At 38.6% G+C, this 20,570-nt stretch overlaps 1 protein-coding gene across 1 annotated transcript; it reads right to left on the bottom strand.

The window, feature by feature from the left end:
- Window positions 1–1,876: 1,876 nt before the first annotated feature.
- On the bottom strand, window positions 1,877–17,324 carry RXYLT1 (ribitol xylosyltransferase 1). Its single transcript, XM_036401095.2, has 6 exons — window positions 17,126–17,324; window positions 16,541–16,720; window positions 15,450–15,552; window positions 10,261–10,575; window positions 8,444–8,614; window positions 1,877–7,399 (listed from the first exon to the last, which is right to left on the bottom strand). The coding sequence occupies exons 1-6, from the start codon at window positions 17,265–17,267 to the stop codon at window positions 6,982–6,984; spliced, it is 1,329 nt and encodes a 442-aa protein (XP_036256988.1). The 5' UTR covers window positions 17,268–17,324; the 3' UTR covers window positions 1,877–6,981.
- Between the last annotated feature and the right edge of the window lie 3,246 nt (window positions 17,325–20,570).

The following is a 20,570-nucleotide window of genomic DNA, read 5'->3' as shown; positions in this document are numbered from 1 at the left end:
AAAATATTATACCCACTTGTCAGCTGCTTAAGAAAAATATTTTAAAGGCTTGTTTAAACAATATAAAAATCGCAATCAGAAAATACTAATCAAGTGTAGAAATGGCTGGGATAGTGGAGCAAAGCACACTCAAACTCCCCAAGTTTCAAAATGTATTGTTGTCCAACACAAGGATTGGGGAACTTCTTTTTTTGCCTGCTTTTGAGGAATGTGCATTTGCAATTGAGAAACAAAAAAAGCAACAGTTTTAAGCACCACTTCATGGTGTTGCATAGCTCACCAGCAGGCCAAGCACCACAGGCTGTCTAGCAGTAGTTGAAAACACTGGTCCTTTGGACAGTCAATCTAAGCAGAACTGCCCTGCCCTAGACTTTACCCTGGATAAGAATATCTCTGCTGGATTTGGCCCTTGGTAAATTATGTTGTGGGGAACCGAATTCAGATTCCAGAAGTCATGAGCCAATGTCTGAGATTTTGGTGTCAAATACCATAAGCTGTGTTCAGGTATCTATAGTTGCATATGAAGTCCGGAACTTCAGGGAATGAGGAGCATTCCTTGCTGTAAGCTGGAAACCAAAGAGATGTTTCAAGTTAGTCCTCTTTTTTCTCCCACAAATATAATTCTTTTTACTGAACTCTTGATACAGACAGTCAAAAATCTTAAACTACAGACCAAATGTTTAAGAAACAAGCACTCAGAAGACATAATATCCTATGGAGAGGTATTTTGGCAGCATGCTGTGAAATAGCATGAGTTTTGCTACAGTAGGACTTCAGCAAAAGCCTAATTACATCTACTCTGAGACTGGGTACCCAGTGAAATTCTCCATGGTACAAGGAAATTATATCCCTACCAGACAGAAAGCAATTTTCTCTAATCTGAAAATAACAATGTGAAAAGAGGGTCAGCAAAGAAAAGAGACACAGAAGAAAAAACAGTCAGAGCCTGATTAGAGAGGGGAAGGAAGCAAAACTGGTACCACATGGCATAATGTACAGATCTCTGCTTAGGTATTCATCAGATGGAATATTGTCTTCAATTTTAGCATTAGTAAGACTATTTAGTTTTTACTGTAAAACAGTCATGATACTCCACAATCATCAGCAAAGAGACAGAGATTGATATAACACTATTAAATTAATAAATTGAACCCTCCAGCAAAAGGGATATGCAATTAAAGACTGCATACCACAAAACACACATCACTAGCTATCTCAAAGCTATGCTAGCATTTGAAGGAAGTGTGAAGCTCCATTTAAATTCCTACAGCAATTAATCATTACACTCTATTTCTCCTCAGGGGAAACAGAGCTGCCCTTAATTCTCCATTTCCATATTCAGTGAGAATGAGGGTAGCCTCATTCTCCCCAGGAGCCCATTACCATCCCATCCCACACTTCCTCAGCCCCCTGCCAAAAGCTGGAGCAATGAGATTCAACACAGAAGCTCCCGGTGGCTGTGCTTCTGAAATGGCAGCTGGGCAGTGGCAGTGTCCAGGCTGGATGGAAGGCATGAACCAAGGTTATTTCACATCCCAGAGAAGTCCCTGCAATAAGATATAGCACTGTGGTAGCCCCATTGCTGACAAGGGCTGTCACAAACACCTTCATGCATTAAATAAGCAGCCACAGAGGAAGATGTTTCAGCATCTGCTATGAAAATATTACTTAAAGTGGATCTGCCTTCATGACCACAGACTACCTTTATTCTTCAGAAAAGAACTCCATGGCAGAGGAAAAAAAACATGAAAAGAAACACTTATGTAGAAACCTTACATATTGAGCCTTGAACAAAACCCCTTTGACACAGCAAACTCAAAATACAACATTTAACAGTTTGGTGCTGTTTGAATAACTTAATCTGAAAGAATCAGGCTAATTTCAGTAATTCAGAGATTTATTTTTCTTCGTTTGTGGCCACCTGCATAACTTTCTGTCTTTCAATGGGTTGTATCTTCATCTGGATCTTAGTGAATGACTCATTTCTGTTTGATGCATTCACTTTACATCTCATAGCTTCTGAAAGCACATATTTAATGAAACTGTGTGTAATACCTTCAGTTCTGTTTATTTTAAAATGCACCCCAAGCTACAAATTATATATTCCTGAAGATGAAAAAAATTAAGACTATAGGAATGGTGAATGCTGTCATGTGAAATCCAGAAATTTTGCACTGTCAAATGGGACTGCTGAATGCAGGAAGCAATTTGAGGAGTCTTACCTCAGGCAATCCTTGTGTGATTAAGCTGCTGTAAGACTGGCTAAGAGAATGAGTCATGTTATTTCATGGCATGCTTGATGAAACACATCTGTGTTGTGTGACTGTGGATCAGAAATATGAAGTACATCTGTGTTGTGTGACTGTGGATCAGAAATATCTTGCATTCTACTTTAGAGGCATTCATGGAGTTGCACTCAGGATCCAAGAGTGCTCAGGGAAGAAAATGAGGATTCCAATGCCTGTGCTGCCAGGGCACTCGACACAATTAGGAGGTAAAAGATGGTACTGTACCACTACCTGGCTGGGTGGCCAGCTTGTCAACAACAGGCACTGGCTTTTGGGTACTGAACTACAGCAATTTGAACAGATTCTTGACTGTCAACATGTGTAGCAGTTTCCTCTGAAGACTGAGGCCTCTTTATTGGACCTTGAATCAAGACACTTAAAAAGGTAGCCAAATTGAACCACCAGACCCTAGGGGGTGAATGGTACACACAGCCTGTTCAGAAAATCTTCACTTTACCATCTTACTGCCATGTAGTTCCAGTCTAAGATGGATTTTCTCTTTAAACCCTTGAATTAAATAAATACAAAATCTAAATGTATACAGGCATTAACCTTTTTCTCTTGAGCATTCCTCTTGGTCCTCAGATTTTACCTTTAGTGCCTTTTCAGCTTTCACATTCTTTAAAACTAGAGTCATGTGGAGACATTTTAACACTCAAAGCAGTTATCCATGCTCAGGCTAGTAGTAAAAGGGAATTACATTGGTAAGATATATTGAAAACCATTTACTGGTTTTTATTGTTCAGGAGACACTGAAGAAATCCTGATATTTGACCCACCCAAATAGTTTAAATATGGACTGATAATGTGACCTTTTGCAATAGTTTCTTTATCAAGAGGATTATTAGTTATGATTCGTGGACTGGTGAGGAGTAAGAATTTTATGTAATTTTGTGTGACTGCATAAAATGACGGAATGAGATTTTAGATCCACTGTCACTTCTGCTGCACAGCATGGTTTTTATAGCATCACTTTGGAGTGATCCCTGAAGGGTTTATAATACAACTTAACTTTGTGGACTCAGAAAGCAAAAAATCCCAACCAACATGGAGTCCTGGCATACAATGCAAACTGCACATCATCCTTTCAGGCACATTTTCATCAGGTCAGCTCTTCTTTTCATCTTACTCATCAAACCCTTTGTGTAGCATTCACAGTACTACATAAACATTAAAGCCCTTTTTAGCTATTGGGAAATGGCAGTCCCAACATGCCTTATGCTAGCAGTTTTCTTGGAAGCAACAGTTTCTTATAGCAGAGTTGGAACTGCATTTGAAATACTTTTTGCCTCTCCCAACATCAGTTTTTATGAACAGGCCAAAATAAGCATAATCTTGTTCAATCTTCTTCATTTTTCTGATCACAGCAGGAAGAATTCTTGGAACTATTTTAGGAATCAGTAGCATGGAAGCTGCTCCTGAGTTTGCCCAGTTCTTAGTGGCTATTACTAACATGCAGCATTTGCCAAGAAGAAACAGGATTTCTGTGGTTTTGCAAGTGTTTTGGTGAGGGCAGTAAGCCAAGACAGAAACTGATGCTCCAGCACACAGTGATCGTAATTCAGACTTATTTTTTGCTGTGAGAAAGGCTTCTAGAAAATTCTCCATTGTTTCACTCCTTTTGTAAGTTTCAGCAATGGAAAGATGGTAAACCTAACAACTGAAATACACTATCACAACTTAAATATCCAAGAATAGTAAGCAAATGGTAGATGGGTCATTTGTAAGCCATGTCCTTATCTACAGGATTACAAACAGTTATGAAGACTGGTTATGTTTCTTTGGAATCATTTTGCTCTTTAGAAACTGATTTTCTAAACTGTTTATGCCAGATGTTCACAGCCACTCAATGGGCTCAGAATAATGCAGGAGAGAGAGTTACACTAAGGTTTGGAGAAGCTTGATCTGTTTCTTCTTATAACAAGGCAATTCAGCTTAATTTGTAAAGTTTTCATCAGCAGGAAATGCTTCTGATAATGAAACTGGTAGAGTTATATACTCCACACACCAATGTAAGTGTGATGCAAAACACCACATAATTAGCAATCTGTCTAACATTTGGAGCTACAGTTGGCATTCCAACTCCAGACAGGCTCAGTTCTGTGCATCTCTCCAAGAAGCACCAGGCACAGTTACAAGAGGCATTGTTCTGTGCCTGGAAAGCGATGTTCCATGATCCCAGTCTCAAACCTGAGGGCTAAGCACAAAATCAGAGGGTGCATTCACTTCTCAGCAATAAACAACTGAACTGATTTGTCATCTTCTCACTGACAGTAGCTGACAGTAGATACTATCTGCTCCTACATGGATGTGGCATGCCATCTTTTTTGCCAGTGGCTTAACCACTTCCTTGTTTTAACCAGTTTCTCTACCACTGTAAGACATCCTCTCTGATTTCTTGCAATCCCCACTGTCTTTCCTCCATCAGTCTCATCCTTTCTTTACCAAGGTCCTTTCTGTGGTCTTGCTCAGCTCTGGATCTAAATATAGCAAAGTTGACAATTTCTTCCACATGTTGGACAGTGGAATGAGAGAACAATTAAAACACTAGCAATCTGCCTAATGTGTTAGGAATCCCTCCCTTGACTTCAAAATGTTTTGCTCCATTAGCACTAGAAATAGTACACAAGAAAAAACTCTTGGTACCAGCTCCTGCTGGAAAAAGGTGAATTTGCAGTGTCAAGAATTGGTTCAATAGATAAAATAATTCCCTTTGCACTCCCAAAGTAGGCAAGGAGCTGTAAAGTGAAATTCTACTAAAATTTTGGTATATGTCTCAGCCTCCCTTAACATACAATTGCCCTGAGTTTGGAAAAATTTCACACATTACTTAGAAATGAGCACATCAATAGCAGCATCTTTCTTTTGCTGATGAGCCAAGTTACATACTCAACTGTTTTTCAGACTTCAGTTGAAGTCTGAAAACTACACCAACTACAGTTTTTTAGGAGCTACAGCCTCTTTTATAAGAACCTCAGCTGACTCGTTAAGATTTCTAAGAGCTGTTTTCTGCAGTTTCTTGAAATCCTGCAGGAGTGCCAAGGGATCTCTTGCTGACAAGTTGAGAAACACTGCTCCAAATGATTGTTCTGCAGTTTTGTAGCTTGTTTAGAGATAAAGATTCTACTAGAGGAAAAATACAGCACTAAGATTACATTATTACAGTAGTGAGAATTGGGAACAGGTTGTCCAGAAAAGATATAGATGCCTCCTCCCTGGAATTATTCCAAGGCCAGGCTAGATGGTGCTCTGAGCAACCTGGGATAGTGGGAGGTGTCCTTGCCCCTGGCAGGAAGGTTCATGATCTTCCAACCTAAAGCATTCCACGTTTCTATGGTCACTGCAGACACTCAAGCTTCCTCGAACCCTCAAGTGGTGTGTACTGCTGATGAGCTTCAGATCCTAAGTGTGCTGGACATTTGCTGTGAATTTGGTCTAACAATGTCCACCTGTAAGGAGTGCTCATCAACTCACTGCCCTACTTCCAGTCTCAGCTGAATGGAGTATGTTTGCATTGTACTGCAACTGCAGGACACTTCAGATTAAATGGGTGGATGATAACAGCAGTTCACCTTAGACAGACAATTCACATTACCCACAGAAGTGCCCTTGTGTGACACATGCTCCAGAACTAGACAGAATCAGTACACAAATGACTACTAATTAGCTGTACAGCCTTTGAATTGCTGCATGAGAACAACCCCACGTGTCATGCTGTGGTCAGACAGAAGTGGCTACTACAGCCCTTTGGTATGGCAGTGGTGTGTGTGCAGTCCTACTGCTCAGCAGAACAGACTGGAGGGAACTGCACACACACAAGAACAGGAATAGATCCCTTTGGCTACATTTAACAAAAAAAATTGAAACTGTTTATGGTACACATAGTACCATAACCATGCAGTATTACACTTCTGCCATCTTTTGGCATTGACGAGTTTCAGCAGATTTTGAGCAATCAGATAAGCTACAGGCAGGTTCATGTCTAAAGCCTGGTGTTCTGAATGTGCAGCTGTAACTACAGGTAATGAAAGAGCAGAAACACAGAAAGGTATAGCCCAAGACTAAAAACAAATTAAAGAAAGTAATTTTGATATCTCAGGGTAAAGATTAAATATATTGCTATCAAATATTTTCAAGAAAGAGTTCTCTATTTTTACCTTGAAATACACATTTTTATTCCACACTCTTTAGCTTTATGGTTACTTTGTTGGAAATGAAATGTCAACCAAGTAAACAGTTCACATTTTCAAAACGAGCACATACCAGAATATGCTAAACCTGGCAATTTTGTAATAATACTTTTCATTTTTAGTTTCCCTAATAAATTACCCTGTACCACTCAGCCTCCATTCCTTTTTCTTCAAACACAACTGATTTTCTTAAGTTGGATTTTACCAAATGCACATGCTCAAAGATATTATCCTTAAAATTTCTTACCAAGTCACAAAGCAACATAAAAATTATGAAAATAGTCATGAAATTGTTGTCATCCTTGTACTGTCATATTACATCAACAACCTCTCTGAAAATCATTAAAGATGGAGTGCCAAATGTAGCTCTTGGCCAAGCTTAGAGCAATTCCACTGACTTTAAAAGAAATGCATCTGTCCTGTGAGGTTACTTTTAAATAAAAGCTGCCTCAGGTTAATGGAAATTAGGCTGTCATCTATTCTAGATTTTCAAAAGGGACAATTTATCCCTTATCACTGGGCAAAAATGAATTTTCCAAAGTGTTAATGAATTTTTGTCTCATCCATGCTTTGAAGTTTCGATACCATTCTAAAAGCTTTTTTCTCCTTTGAATCTTTTCTTGTAAACTCATTTTTTTTTCTTTCTCTAGAATAGCAGGAAGCTCTTTCCAGTTTTTAATAAAGATAAATGGAGCCCCCATGGTTTTTAATAATTGCAATGGAGCACTGTGGTAGGCTGATGAATTTCCGCAATCACCCGGTGTCATTACATCTTCTATAACGGGCAGAGATCCATATGAACAAGCTTCATAAATTCTGTAACATTCTGTATTTATTCCCACTGGGCACAATGTCAAATCACTCTGCAGCAAGGCATCTTGATAGTTCTTGAAACTTTCATTTGTTTCTTGAGGCTGCCACCTAGGAAAGTAAAACGAGTGAAAATTAATAATTTCTTCATGGGCACTGCAATGGAAAAATACAGATATGCTTTAATTTCTATTAGTTATAAAACTGAAAATGCTATAAGTGTAAAAATTTTATATTACACACACGGTCAATTGACTTTTACTTTTAATCTTAACTGCTCTTAAAAGTCTTCTAAAAATTTATTGAAAATGTCACTGTTAAAAATAGATTGTAATATGTTGCCCTTTCTGGAAATTATTAACACTTAAAAGTGTAAGAAACAAATTGAAATGCCACTCCAAATCTTCTGCATGACTTGGATGATGCATATGTCAATTTACTTCACAGCACAGTTTAGAAACAGACAAAAAGGGAGACACTCAATGGATTTTTTAATGACTTTTTTTGGCCTCAAAAGAGGTTTGTTCTTCAAAAGCTAGGATGCAGAGCAATTGGTTTAACCTGAATTCATCTACTTGAAGTGCTCAAGATGTGTGGGAGATAAGAGTTTATGTCACACATACAATCCATCTCCTGAGACTCTTTCATCAGGGCAGCTAAGGTCTACCTAAGCACCACTGTGCCTGCTATCCAGCATTTTATAGGTGTTGCTTTTCAAAGGTAAGAAATACAATCAGAACCCTACTCTTGTTAGTGAAAAAATAACTGTGCTTTACAGATTAAATCCACTCCCATGTGGAACACAACAAAATATGGGTCATTTTTCTTTGGCTAAAGACATTAAACTCCACAAAATACAAGATAAGTGTTTCTTCTCGTAATGAAATATTTGTAAGAAAAAAGCAGAAGGTCTTTCATGGTTATATAGGTTATATATAGACGAGACTTTTCTATACTAGATTTAAGAATATGCCTCATGTAAAATATAACAGAAATGCTGTTATGTTGACTTAAATGAAGAGTCTCTGCACTATTCCCTGACTTAATGACTAATTACCTTTATTTGTATTATTTTTTAACACTCAAGAAAAGATTGGTAATAATGAACCGGGCAAAAAACTTAGAATATTTTCATGAAGTAAATTAAAGTCTTACTGTTCTCTGCCTGCAATCCAGCAAAGTTTGTCAAGCCCATCCTGTTTCAGAATTTCGATGAGGGTTTCTCTAGAAGAATTCTTATAAACTGTTCCTAAGAAATTACATAGATATGATCTTGGATCATGTAGCATTGACCAGCTGGGTTCCACAACTGGAAAATTTCTGTAGCTGTAAAAAAAATGTGTAAGTCAGACAACCATATCAAAGGAAAACATTTTGCAGCATTTCATTTTCAGTTCATCATATTTTATGACTAAAACAACCTGCTTGTTGCCAATCCATCTCTACAGACAGACTCAGAAGTAAACCAAGTCACATCCTGTCCTAAAAGTATGTCTTTATTCCCTTTACCCCCATCAGGCCCTTCACAAAGTTTCCAGAATACTTAATATCGTCTTTCAACATCAGATATATTAAATGTGCAGATTACAGAATGTCCTGGACAAACATGCTTTTCCAAAGAGCTGTTCTTGATGCAACCACAAGTTTTGACTGAAATGGCCAGTTTAACAGTAGCTATGGCATGTAAGTCTCACCTACCTTAATCTCTGGATATGCTCCTCTACTGAAAACACCACTGGTAACCTCTCAAAGGAAAATCTTACTTTGATCTGAGTGAACTCAATAATTGAATCTTTTGGCTACTAAATAGCTTATTGTGCATTATGTGATGGAGCAGTCCTGTCCTCATTCTTCTCCTGCATGAGGAATGTCAATTCACTTAGTTTCTAATAAGCATTAGAAACTTCATGACAAATATTTTTGCATCATTCCACATCTTCATTTTCCCTCTTTACTTGGAAAATCCAGCAAATTTTCTGCCTTTAACCTGTTTTTTACAGCTGTTGTATGCAAGGTCTGGAAACCCAATTTTGATACCAAATTTATCTTCCTCCAGCCAGCTTTGCACCCTTGTTTATTGTTCTAAGTGTTGTTGCTTTCTCTTAACTGTCACCCTAATCTCTGCATCTCAAAACTCAACTTCTTTCCACTTAGGAACTTCCAATACCATTGATTCTTTGACACCATCAATAATCCAAATTTAGCATATGTCAGAGACACTGTGAACAAGTTCAAGCTGTATATAAAAAGCTCTGTACAGTTTTCCAGCTTGTTGAGCAAACTAGATCAATATAGGATATTGAATTCAAATTCAACACAAGGTATGAAAATAATCCTGTATTCCTTTCAGCTTCTATTACCCTGGTAAGTAGCTAAACAACTATCAACTCTGTTAATAAGAAGTAAAAATGCATTTAGCTGAACCTAACCTTTATTTACTCCACATAAATAGTTTGAGCACTTAAGTATAACAAAAATGGGTTTTCTTAAACAAGCAGTTAAGCCAGTTTACACTACTGTGATACTGGAGTATAACAACTCCAAACGGGAAGCCTTTTGAGCCATAGCAGAGGTTAAAAAAAGTACTCTTTTCTTTTCTGAACAAATAGTACCTGCAACTTTATTACATAAGTATCCTTTGAATCTCCATATCACTGGTATGTATTACATCAGCAGTCATGATAATCTCAAGAGCAAATCTACTGAAGAAAGAATAAACAGAAAATCTCAGGAGACACAGGTTCATTTTCCTAAAGTTTCCTAAACACTAGTACCGTTTTCCTGTTATAATTTTTATTGCTAAATGCAACTTTCAAAGACTCCAATGCCTGATTTAGAAAATGACTGATAGGATCACGTTCTGCAATTTACTTATTAAAATTGTTTTGGGCAAAAGCAGTAAGAGTCATATTTTCCATACCTCATGCACAACAATTAATGAATCAATTGCAACTTCTGTCTATAGCACTTACGTAGCTACTCCTAAAGGCCACTGGAAAATATCTTCTTCATTTACGAACGCGTAGTCATACGTAACAAAGAGCAGATTTACAAATCCCCCGTTTCGTTTCAGGTATGGCTGAATCCAGGCGTTGTTGCACTGCTCGTTCCCGAGCAGCACCACAGCCACGTGCTGGATTTTGCGGGTCTCCATCAGTGTCTGTGCGTAGTGCAGCCACTGCGTGGCATAGGCGATCTTCGCCGGCTCCCTCCCGTTCAGCACCAGCACCACATGCTCCGCTTCTACCGAGAAATAGCCGGGAACTACAGATGGGCCAGTGAGGAAGCTGAGAAAGCCAAAATACAACATCAAACAAAGTAAGACTTTGTAAGACAAATTATTGGCCTCAGTCCTCTAGCTAGTCTTACTACACTGCACTCCAGAGATGATATTTTCTTCAATAAAGAAAATGCAATATACTGCAAAATTAATGTGCAACTACAACCACTTCTGCTGTTAGTATGTACTGCTTAGCTGCTTTCATTTTTATTCAGGAAAAAGGTGATTGACTTAAATAAGGTCAATAAATCCGAACTAGTACAATACTCAAACCTCAAAATGTATGTAAATCAACCACCTTTCAAAAAAGGGTGCACCTTGATGTTCACTAAAGGTTAAACATTTTCTTAATTCCAGTGATAATCAATGAATGCTGTATTAGAACAAGAGAGAGGCCCTCCCAAAAACCTGAAGACTATACACAATCTGGTATCATTAAGAGTGACAGTTAGCTAGTCTTGCATACTACTTTTCTCAGTATTTTGATTAAGTTTCTTCTGTGTAGAATTGATAACACAAGAAACATCTATCCAAATGTAAACTTAGGTTGGCTGTATGACCCAGGTCAAACTTGAGGCTCTGATACAAGGTAGTAAGCACAAACATTTTAGTTATAAAACAACATTTCTAGATCTTCAACAATGTATTTAACAGAAGAATTTCAGTCATGTAGCAAAATTACCAACTCTTAAATCATTTGCAAATATGTGACAAAAACCATTTATGAACTTCAATGAAACAAACCAGTATTTGCCAGCTCCTGCTCTTTAGTTACCCGGTATTTTAACAGATTATTGACTGAATGCAAAGAAGTAGCAGTTACACAGCTTGGGAAAAAGCGGAGGGAGAAAACAGCTTTTTTTTAAAATAAAAGTCAGTTAAGTGATAATTTTCTAGGTCTGCTGCATTACTAGTTTTTCAGCTACCAGCAAAACTTAATTTAGAGTGAGCATGAGTTTTAACTCATGAAGTGCTGAGACTGACAGCTAATTTCAGTTCAAATATACTTGCTGAGGAAAAAAGCTCTCACAACAAAAACTGTAAAGACTACTCCAGTGAAGTTATCTAAGGCAGACTGACCTTAGACAAGTGTATTTTAAACCGGAGTTAAGCTGACATGCTGCTGGCTTGGTGGAAGTGTGTTTTTTGGAGCCAAGATTCATAAGATTCATGACTTGGAATAAAGATTTCTAATCATTCATTAAATGCTAAGTCAGATCAAGACTTAAATCCAAAGTTTAAAAGACAATGAGAACAGAATCACTGGGATTCCTAAGAGAGAATACCTTGAGCTTTGGAATGCCTCAAATAGAGACTAAATATGTACAAGTGATCACCTTGCAAAGAGACTTGGGGAAAAAGGGTTTTTCCTATGACACAGCACTTTGAGGGTAACAGCTTTACAGCAATAACAGATGTACAGGTCAGGAAGCAATGACTTGTGTGTAGGAATATATGTAGTTGAACAGCATAAAATTACAGTGGGGGGAAAAAAGTAACACAGTGCAAGTCTCATAAATCCATACTTTAATAATCAAAACACCGTGCTAGGGTTGTGCTATTAACTCCCAATCAGAACACAACTGTGACTGGGAAATAGAAGAGACACTACAGAAGCTGCTAAATGGAGGGAGCAGTCCTTACAGTACTAACCACTCACATGAAGGCTAGAGCAAAGATAATATGGGAAGGTTAAGTTTTTTTGGACTAAATACGTGATTTGCTTTCTACAAAGTCCTTGTTTTTCCTTACTAGTGATAGACAGTCATACAAAAATCTGCTATTTTAGACTGGGTCTTATAGTGCCCACTCTGAAGGTGTTGAGACAGCCATTCTTTAATAGCAAGGATTAAATTTAACACTTGCAGTAATAGGGATAATAATAAATACATCCAGCATACACATATTCCGTATGCAAAATGTAATTACATAAAAATGAGAAAATCAGGAAATGAACTTGGAAAGGAGCAGTCCAAATCACAGAAGTGACTTCCATCTACAAAAACAACTTGAGAGGACTCTGGAGAACAGTCAGTATTAATTCCCTCTCTGGAAGAGTCTGTAATAAACAGTAAGATCACTGAATCTTATCAATAGGTAAGATCACTGATCACATATGCGGATAAGCGCTGCTGTGAATGAGTTAATCCTGTTTCATTAATCTGATGAAGCATGTCAATAAGAACACAGATAAAGAGGATCCAGTGGGCATAGTGGTTTTGGATTTTCAAAAAGCTTCACTACATGGTTTTATTAAAACTAAATTGCCAGAAGCTATCCCAGGTGGAATCCTCTGATAGACAGAAACCTCTCCTAGTTGACTGAGGCAAGGCAGCACGGAATGCTTATAAAATAGAGAGGGTGTGACTTGGGGGAAATAGAAATTTAGGAAAGCTCTTGCCAAATAAGAGGTAAGAAGTTTGGCACTCTGTGCTCTACAACATCTCCTAGATGACAGGAGAGAAGGGTGTGAATTGCTTCAAGCCAAAGAAAGTGTTAAATCATGTTCTCTTGCTTTTTGTATGAATGTGCCAAGAGGCTACTAAAATCCACAGTGATGAAGTTCCTTCACCACTTCTGTTTTTAAATAAACATCACTGCATTTTATAGAGAAGCTGATACTTCATGTATTTTTTTAGGCAACTTCTTTGATGGAAATATGTACCCATCAAAATCTGTATTAGGGATGTGCATTCTCCATCATAAATATACAGAATGGGCTTATTCATGTAACTGTGTTCAAGTGGTATTTTGGCATTTTTATGTCTTTAGATTTGTTATTCTTTAAAAACATTCACCAGACATCTATTTTTTAACAATCATTAGACTTACCACAGAGAACTGCAGAACAGCACATATTCTCCAAATATGTCACCTCAGCTAGTTCCCTCTAGCCTCATCTAGTAATCAAAAGATAATTTACCTCAGCCACGCAGTAACAATTCTAGAAAATAACCAGTGAGAAGCCAAAAATCACATAATTCTTCTCCACAACATGAACTAGTATTTCCAAATAGAGTAAAAAGTAGCTATTTCAGAAGCCTAGTTGTTAAAATAACAGTTATATTGCATATTTTCTATACTTTGCACAAGTTTCTACTAGCCTTCGTTATGTTGATAATAACTAAGCTTTGTATTTTTATAGGACCTAGCATCCAAGTTGAAATTAGAATAGGGACTCAATTATCCCAGGCACATCTAGACATAACAAGAAGATATTTAAATGCAGGCATAGAAGTCTTTCTTTGAGAGATGCATACCCTAAGGAAACACGTGAGGTTATTAATCATCTGAAACAGGCACACTAGAAAGAAAATAACCAAAATCAGTCAAGTGACAGACTCATTAAGTACAGCAAATTATTTTCATGTTATAAATGTGGAAAGCAAGAGCCTAAAGAAATTCTTATGTCAATACCAGGAAGATAACCTATCATGCCACAGTATCACGGATTTCTATAGCTTCTAAGATTTTAACTCTGGAAACAACAAAGTCTTTTGCCACTAAAACTACACTGTAGGCACTGGCCCAATATTCAAAGAAAGGACTGTATCCTTTCTCTATATTTGTGAATTGAAAACTCTATTGCTCTGTCAAGGAGACTACCAAGATGCAGAAGCATCATTCATAGTTGATTCTCTAATCTTGTAGGATCATCTTTTATTTGCAGACAAGGAATATAGCTTTTTCTGTTAAAAAGTACATGAATTCATCTATTTCTTCTGGAAAGACTCTATGGCCTGTACCATTCTTACTGTTAGATACTTTGATAAACAATTCAAAATGATTTTAAAAAGTTTTGTGATCACTTAAAACCTCCTTTCAATTCACAATCACTTGGGTACTTCAAACACTACCTTCAAATATTTCAGCTAGAACCACATCTTGTACAAGGAAAAAATGGCCTTCGAAGCAACACGTGTTTCAGAAGTTAAGCTCACTTAACTATGCAATTTATATATCAAAAGAAAACTTTTTTTTACAGGCAGGTTCTGATGCAAGTGACTAATGTTGCAGGAGACCTATTTCTGCAGACTGGCTAACTGGCCAAAGAGACAAAAACTCCTTCAGATTCCACTGTATCTTCACAGAAAGCATTAAAATGGTATTAAATAGGGACTCAGAGAAAAGCTCTATATTATTCGCTGCATAATATAAAACTGACAACAGTCTTAAAACATACACGATCACAGATCAAACACCACTGTTAAAGCAAACAGTGTTTCAAGCATAATCACCCTTTCCATACAAAATTTGGTTTGCAAATCAAGTAGCTAACCAGAAGCTAGGTCTTACAGGTAGCCTTTGTTATAAACAAATTATGGTTTTGACACATTCCTATTTATGAACGAATGAGCCAAGTCCGTTTCCCCTGAATACAGCAGAAACCAAAGAGCAGGAGGCATCTTCCTGCTGCCTCACACATGTATACTTGATTTCATCATTTATGAGCCCCCAGGCCCCAGCTCTTTACACCGTTCTCAGGGTTGTATCCTCACCCTGCCACTGAGGTCTCTTGGCTGCTCTTTCTCGCGGAATTGGCAAGTTTTTACATAAATTTTTTAATAACACAAACCATCATAAATCAGATTAACTTGCTCTCTAGTTTTCTATTTTTTAACAGTGACATGTTTGGTCTAGAACTGGTTAGATTTATCAGGTATGTGTTTTTGTGTATAAATTATAATTTTGAATGAGAACCCATATGCATATTCCATAGTTATCAAAATAATACAAAATTAAAGTACTTGCAACTGTATTAAAATAACCACAACTTTGAGACAGCCAAAATAATGCCTGAGCAGTGCATCATTTAGTTTATCTTTCCAGTGCATTATTTACTAAAGTTTACACAATTGAAATCAACATCATGAACAATACCTGAAGTATGTTTTCCCTGCATTTTGGCTTCCTTCTCTCCACTGTGCAATCACATCAGCTGGCTCAAGGTGCCCTCCAAAAATATGTTGCCAAAGGTAAAGACCTACATAAATGAAGACATGATGGAGAATTTGAATGTACAGATCTTGCCTACTCTATGCTCCTAAAAATTGTTTTTGGAAAATGAAAAAGCATCACAACGTAAGAATTTGCGAAAGAAATGTCAGAGCTTCTTGCACAATATGACTTAGAATTAGTTAAGATGAATTTTTCCCACATTGGCATTTAAAAAGATTCTTTGGCTGACAAAATATCAGCAGATGAAGATATACACTACTGCTTCTGTTAGCAACTCTTTCCAGCACACATACCACTAAAAATGAGCAAATATTAATTGGCATTTTAAGCACAAGCATACTTCCCTTAAGCTTTTGTGAAATGCACAAGTTTTTATGATGGTAATATACCAGGCAATATACTTATGTGTTCTACAATGCTACATGAAAGTTCAACTGTAAGCCTGGCATTTACAAAAAGGCTAAACTAAGAACAGTGATACATCTTCAGCAGTAGTTAAAGAGGTTGAGAAGACTTTGGCTCCCAGTTTGTCTAGAGGGGAAAGTCAGTATCTTCCACAAAAGAAGAATTTCCAAGTTCATCAGTGGTAGTAGTACACTGCACTACAGAAAATGCTTTATTTCTCACTGTGTGATGCTTTATTTCACAAAGTGTAAATGTGACAAAAATAAATAACGTGCTTAGGCAAGTAAGAGGCCTCTACTTGTGTCATACTGTAAACTAGACTGGATTAAAAAAGTAAGTGCATTTCTTTGCCATTTGAGACATTTTCCTTGACAGATGCAGAAGAGGAGCCTTGAAAGGCACTGATACAAAGAAACTGATACAAAGAGAGTTCAACTACTCTTATACTGCTATGAGTTTGAGTAACAGCTAGCATCTCCCTAATACTCCCCATGTTCAGATATACATACTATTGAATCATAGACATAAATTTTAGTCATCAGGAAACCCAGAAAAGCGCTACACCAGAAGGGTTAAATAGGCAATAAAGATTGACTACATCTGCTTACCAATTGCTGCTTTGCCCCAAATCTGTACTCTAAGACTGGTCTGTTCTAGGTGAGACCTCGCATATTTTATCATTTTAAGATTAGCTTCATATCTCTGCTGAGAAGCAGCCAGCTCATTTTTCTCATCCGCATCCCACGGATTCCACTCTTCATTTCCCAAGGCAACATGATCTGTGAAACCTAAAAGCGTAATTAACATTAAAATAAAAAAAAAAAAGAAGATCCAATTCACAACTGTAGGAAAACTGATTAATTTTCCCAAATTCGTAATTTCACGCAGCGCCTGACAGCCCTAGGTCGCGCACATCACCATCGCCACCACCACACAAGCGGAACCACAAGCACCGCCGCCTCCTCCTGCCCTGCCCTGCCGTGCCGCGCGGTGCCCGCCGAGGCCCAGCGGAGCCGGCCGCAGCCCGCGCAGGCCCGGCGGGGAGCGGTGAGGCGCCGGCCCCGTTTTCCCTCGGAGGCCGCCGCCAGGCCCCGCCCGCCGGGCCGGCCCCGCTCCAAACCCGCCGCCCCGGCCACACTGGCCGCGGCCAGGCCGGGCAGGGCGGCTCGGAGCGGCCCCGCGGCCGCACTCACCTCGCGGGCCGTGGCGGTCCCGGTGCGAGCGAGGGGCGGCCGGGCGGCGCGGGCGCAGGAACACGGTGTAGGCCGCGTAGAGGGAGAAGAGGCCATACGCGACGATCAGGGCGGAGCAGAGCCGCCTGCGAGCGCCCCGCATCCCGCCCGGCGCGGGCGGAAGGCCCGGCGGGGGGCGCCGGGAGGCGGCGGCGGGAGCAGACTCCGCCCGCCGGCCTGGGCCGGGGCCTGGGCCGCCGGGGAGGCTCGGAGCCGCCGGGGCCATGGGCTGCCCCTGGATGCAGCCCCCCGGGCGCTGCCGGCACAGCTGTGCGATGGCGGGTTGTAAACGGAGAGATGAACAGCACAGTCAGGTTATGGGAATTTTATTATAATGGGGAAAGCTTGGATTGATCAGAGTGAGTCACATTCCACAGAGAGATAGAAGGACTATGCGCGAGTCCTTCTTAAGGCTAGGTGCTACAGCTTCTGTAAAGCTCTACCCACCTGTAGACAAACACCATGACCCTGATTGTAGCCAAAAGCACAGTGCCATTCACTCAAAGGCGAAAGAGTCTAGAACAGTAGAGATTGTAATGCACTGCACAACCCTACAGCCTCCTCTGGGTTTGAGTGGGTTTTTTCTTGATCAATTTTTACCCTTTCTCGGATCCTGACCTAAAATTAATTCAGCGGACCACTGCTTGTTTCCAACTGAAATCTTAGAACACCTTCTGAAACAGTCTTAGAGTTAGCCTACTGCCAAATCCTTACTCTGATTTGCTTGCTTGTACACATGCTGAACTATGAGTCTTGCCTTATGATGCACAGTGGCAGCAATCACAGACTGTTGGGGTGGGAAGGGACCTTCAAAATCATTGAGTTCCAACCCCCTGCTACCATAGGCAACAATACTGATACTCATACTTCCCACCAGACCAGCTTGCTCAAAGCCCTGGGTCACTTCTGAGGATGGGACATTCATGACTTCTCTGTCTTACCAGGCTCATTAGGAGCACTGTCCTGTGTCATGTCACTACTAGCCTTGGTAAAAAGTTTTTCTCTCACTTTCTTTTAAGCTGCTTTTATTTATTGAAATTACACATTAAAACCCTACATATAATGCAAATAACAGTTGTCAATACTACTAGTAATCTGTTGCAGAATTGCAGGTCAATACACTTATTCCTGTTAGGCTTCATGGCCACTTTGCTTTGCCTACAGTGATTTATAATTTTAGGGAAGAAGTACCTGTCATAAATGCTTTCAAAATTAAGACTGAGCTTCTCTTGCCTTTCTAGCTTAGTGCATCTGTGTGAATGCACAATGAAGTGATGCAGTCACAAACTGTAAGAAGAGCAGCAACATGATATGTCGTTGTCAATATTAAATTAAACTATTATCAGTTTTAACTGTAGTTATGTTTTCTAGACTATATCAGTAACTGTATCTGTGTGCTGAGTTGCTAAAAATTAAGGAAAATTTTTGTACAAATACTTTAATTTAAAACAGAATATGATAATGAAAGTATGATAAACACAGAACCAAAGTGAAATAAGATGGCAGTAGGAAATAATTACAAAGGGCAAAGAAAAATGAAAAATATTAATCATTTGGAAACACAGGCTACCTATTGCACACCTTCACTGCTTTGGATGATGGTTAGAAAGGTCTCCTTCCCACACAGAAGCAGTTTTATTTCTTATAAAAATGACAGAAGAGACTTGAAAAGGTCAAGAAGGATTAATCGAAGAAGAGTTTGAATTATAGACCATCTCAAAAATAGTGTTTTAAAAGTCTGCATTTGATTGTGTGCATTTCAATAAGAAATGAAAAAGTTAATGTGATTTGAAATAGTGATTATTGCTGAGCAGTCTTTCACAATACTGATGATAATGTAGTCTTACTTATAGCAGAGAAGAAAGGTATACTAATCACAGTGAGGTAGACAGGCAATATCAATCAAAGTCTTAGAACTGTAGTAGATGGCAATGCCTCATCATTTGGAATGAAATCCAGAATTTGGAAATCCAAATCCAGAATTGAAAATGTGTGAGAAGGAAGAGCATATACTTTCAAGCATAGCATCTTTATCTTGTATTTTCTACCCTTACTAACTCATTGTACATTTTGCAAGCTGCATTGGCTCATTTCATGGGCAAAACAGGATGTAAAAAGCTCTACATTATGTAAAAAAGATACTAATTTTATAAAATTTTATATTTTCCAGCCAGCTCAGGACCGACTCAAATAAATGGTTTTCCTGTAAAGCAAACTCAAATCACAGAGAAGCAAGTGGGAATCAAGAATATAATGTAAAGAATGTTCTAAGGGGGAGTGTGTGTATGTGTGAGGGGCTGGACTTAACAAAATGCCTTCATGAATTAAGATCTTGGAGAAGGACCTTTGTCTAGGGATTATGGGAGTAAAACTTACAGAAACATTAAATCAGAAGAGCACCTTAACCATGGTATTCCCTGAAATCATGGAAAAATGTGCAAATTTAGGAAATGCCTGAATTTCATGCACAATGCCTGTAGGGGCCTGCAAAGCCTAGCAAGTACTCCTTCCTAGCACTCTATAACGAATCTCTGATTTGTTGTAGAAGACCAAAAGCCAAATGTTATGTCACAAGAAGGGAAGAGAGATCAAAAGGATCAGTGATGTCTCAGACCTGTGTCAAGCACAAGATCATTGTATGTCTAGATGGCATTAAGAAGCAGACATGCCCTGCAGCGTAGGAGAGGGTGAAAAGTCCAACAGCCACGGCTAATGAGACTTGGAAAAATCCTAAACCCAGATCTGATAAATCAGGAGGCTTAGATTCTCTCTTAGCTCTGACAGCTTGCTGTAGGATCTTCTGGCAGATTATCTTGTCTCATGGGGCTCCAACTGACCTCTTGTAAAATGTACAAAACTGAGCTTCTTGGACTGTTAGGAATCCTAGCTGATATAAAATAGTTGAAGTTTTCTTTGAATGAAAGTTACTCAATAAATTAAGCTTTACAAGTTCTTTTCATCATAAATTAGAGACAGTTTAAAATTTATCATGAGGTTCAATAACAGTTTTGAGACAGGAAAAAATAAACAAGAATACAGAAGTGTCAAGTACCTTCAACAAGTGTCTACTCTGATTGCAACAAATGAAAATAAACCTGGAGTTTCAAAATTAGGACTGAGTGCTGCTGAAATCCTAAATCAAAATACATTCTGCTGTACATCAGGCAGTTTGAGTAAGCAACTAAGAAAGTAAGGTTTTTTTCTTATGAAAAGCATTCTTTTTCTGTACATATTATGATAAAAGCAGAATTTCCTTGTTTTTACTAGTCATGACTGCCTACAATATATTACTCTTCGGTCTCTGTTTTTCCCAACAAAATTCTTGCAGAACTTCCTGTCTTATCTTGGTCCCTGTTCATTGACTATTGGGTTAGAATTGCAGATGTCACTGGAAAGTTTTAAAAAG

Source organism: Molothrus ater, chromosome 5 (genome assembly GCF_012460135.2).
Source record: "Molothrus ater isolate BHLD 08-10-18 breed brown headed cowbird chromosome 5, BPBGC_Mater_1.1, whole genome shotgun sequence".
Taxonomy (NCBI): Eukaryota; Metazoa; Chordata; class Aves; order Passeriformes; family Icteridae; genus Molothrus; species Molothrus ater.
This window is presented reverse-complemented; position numbering and strand designations above follow the sequence as displayed.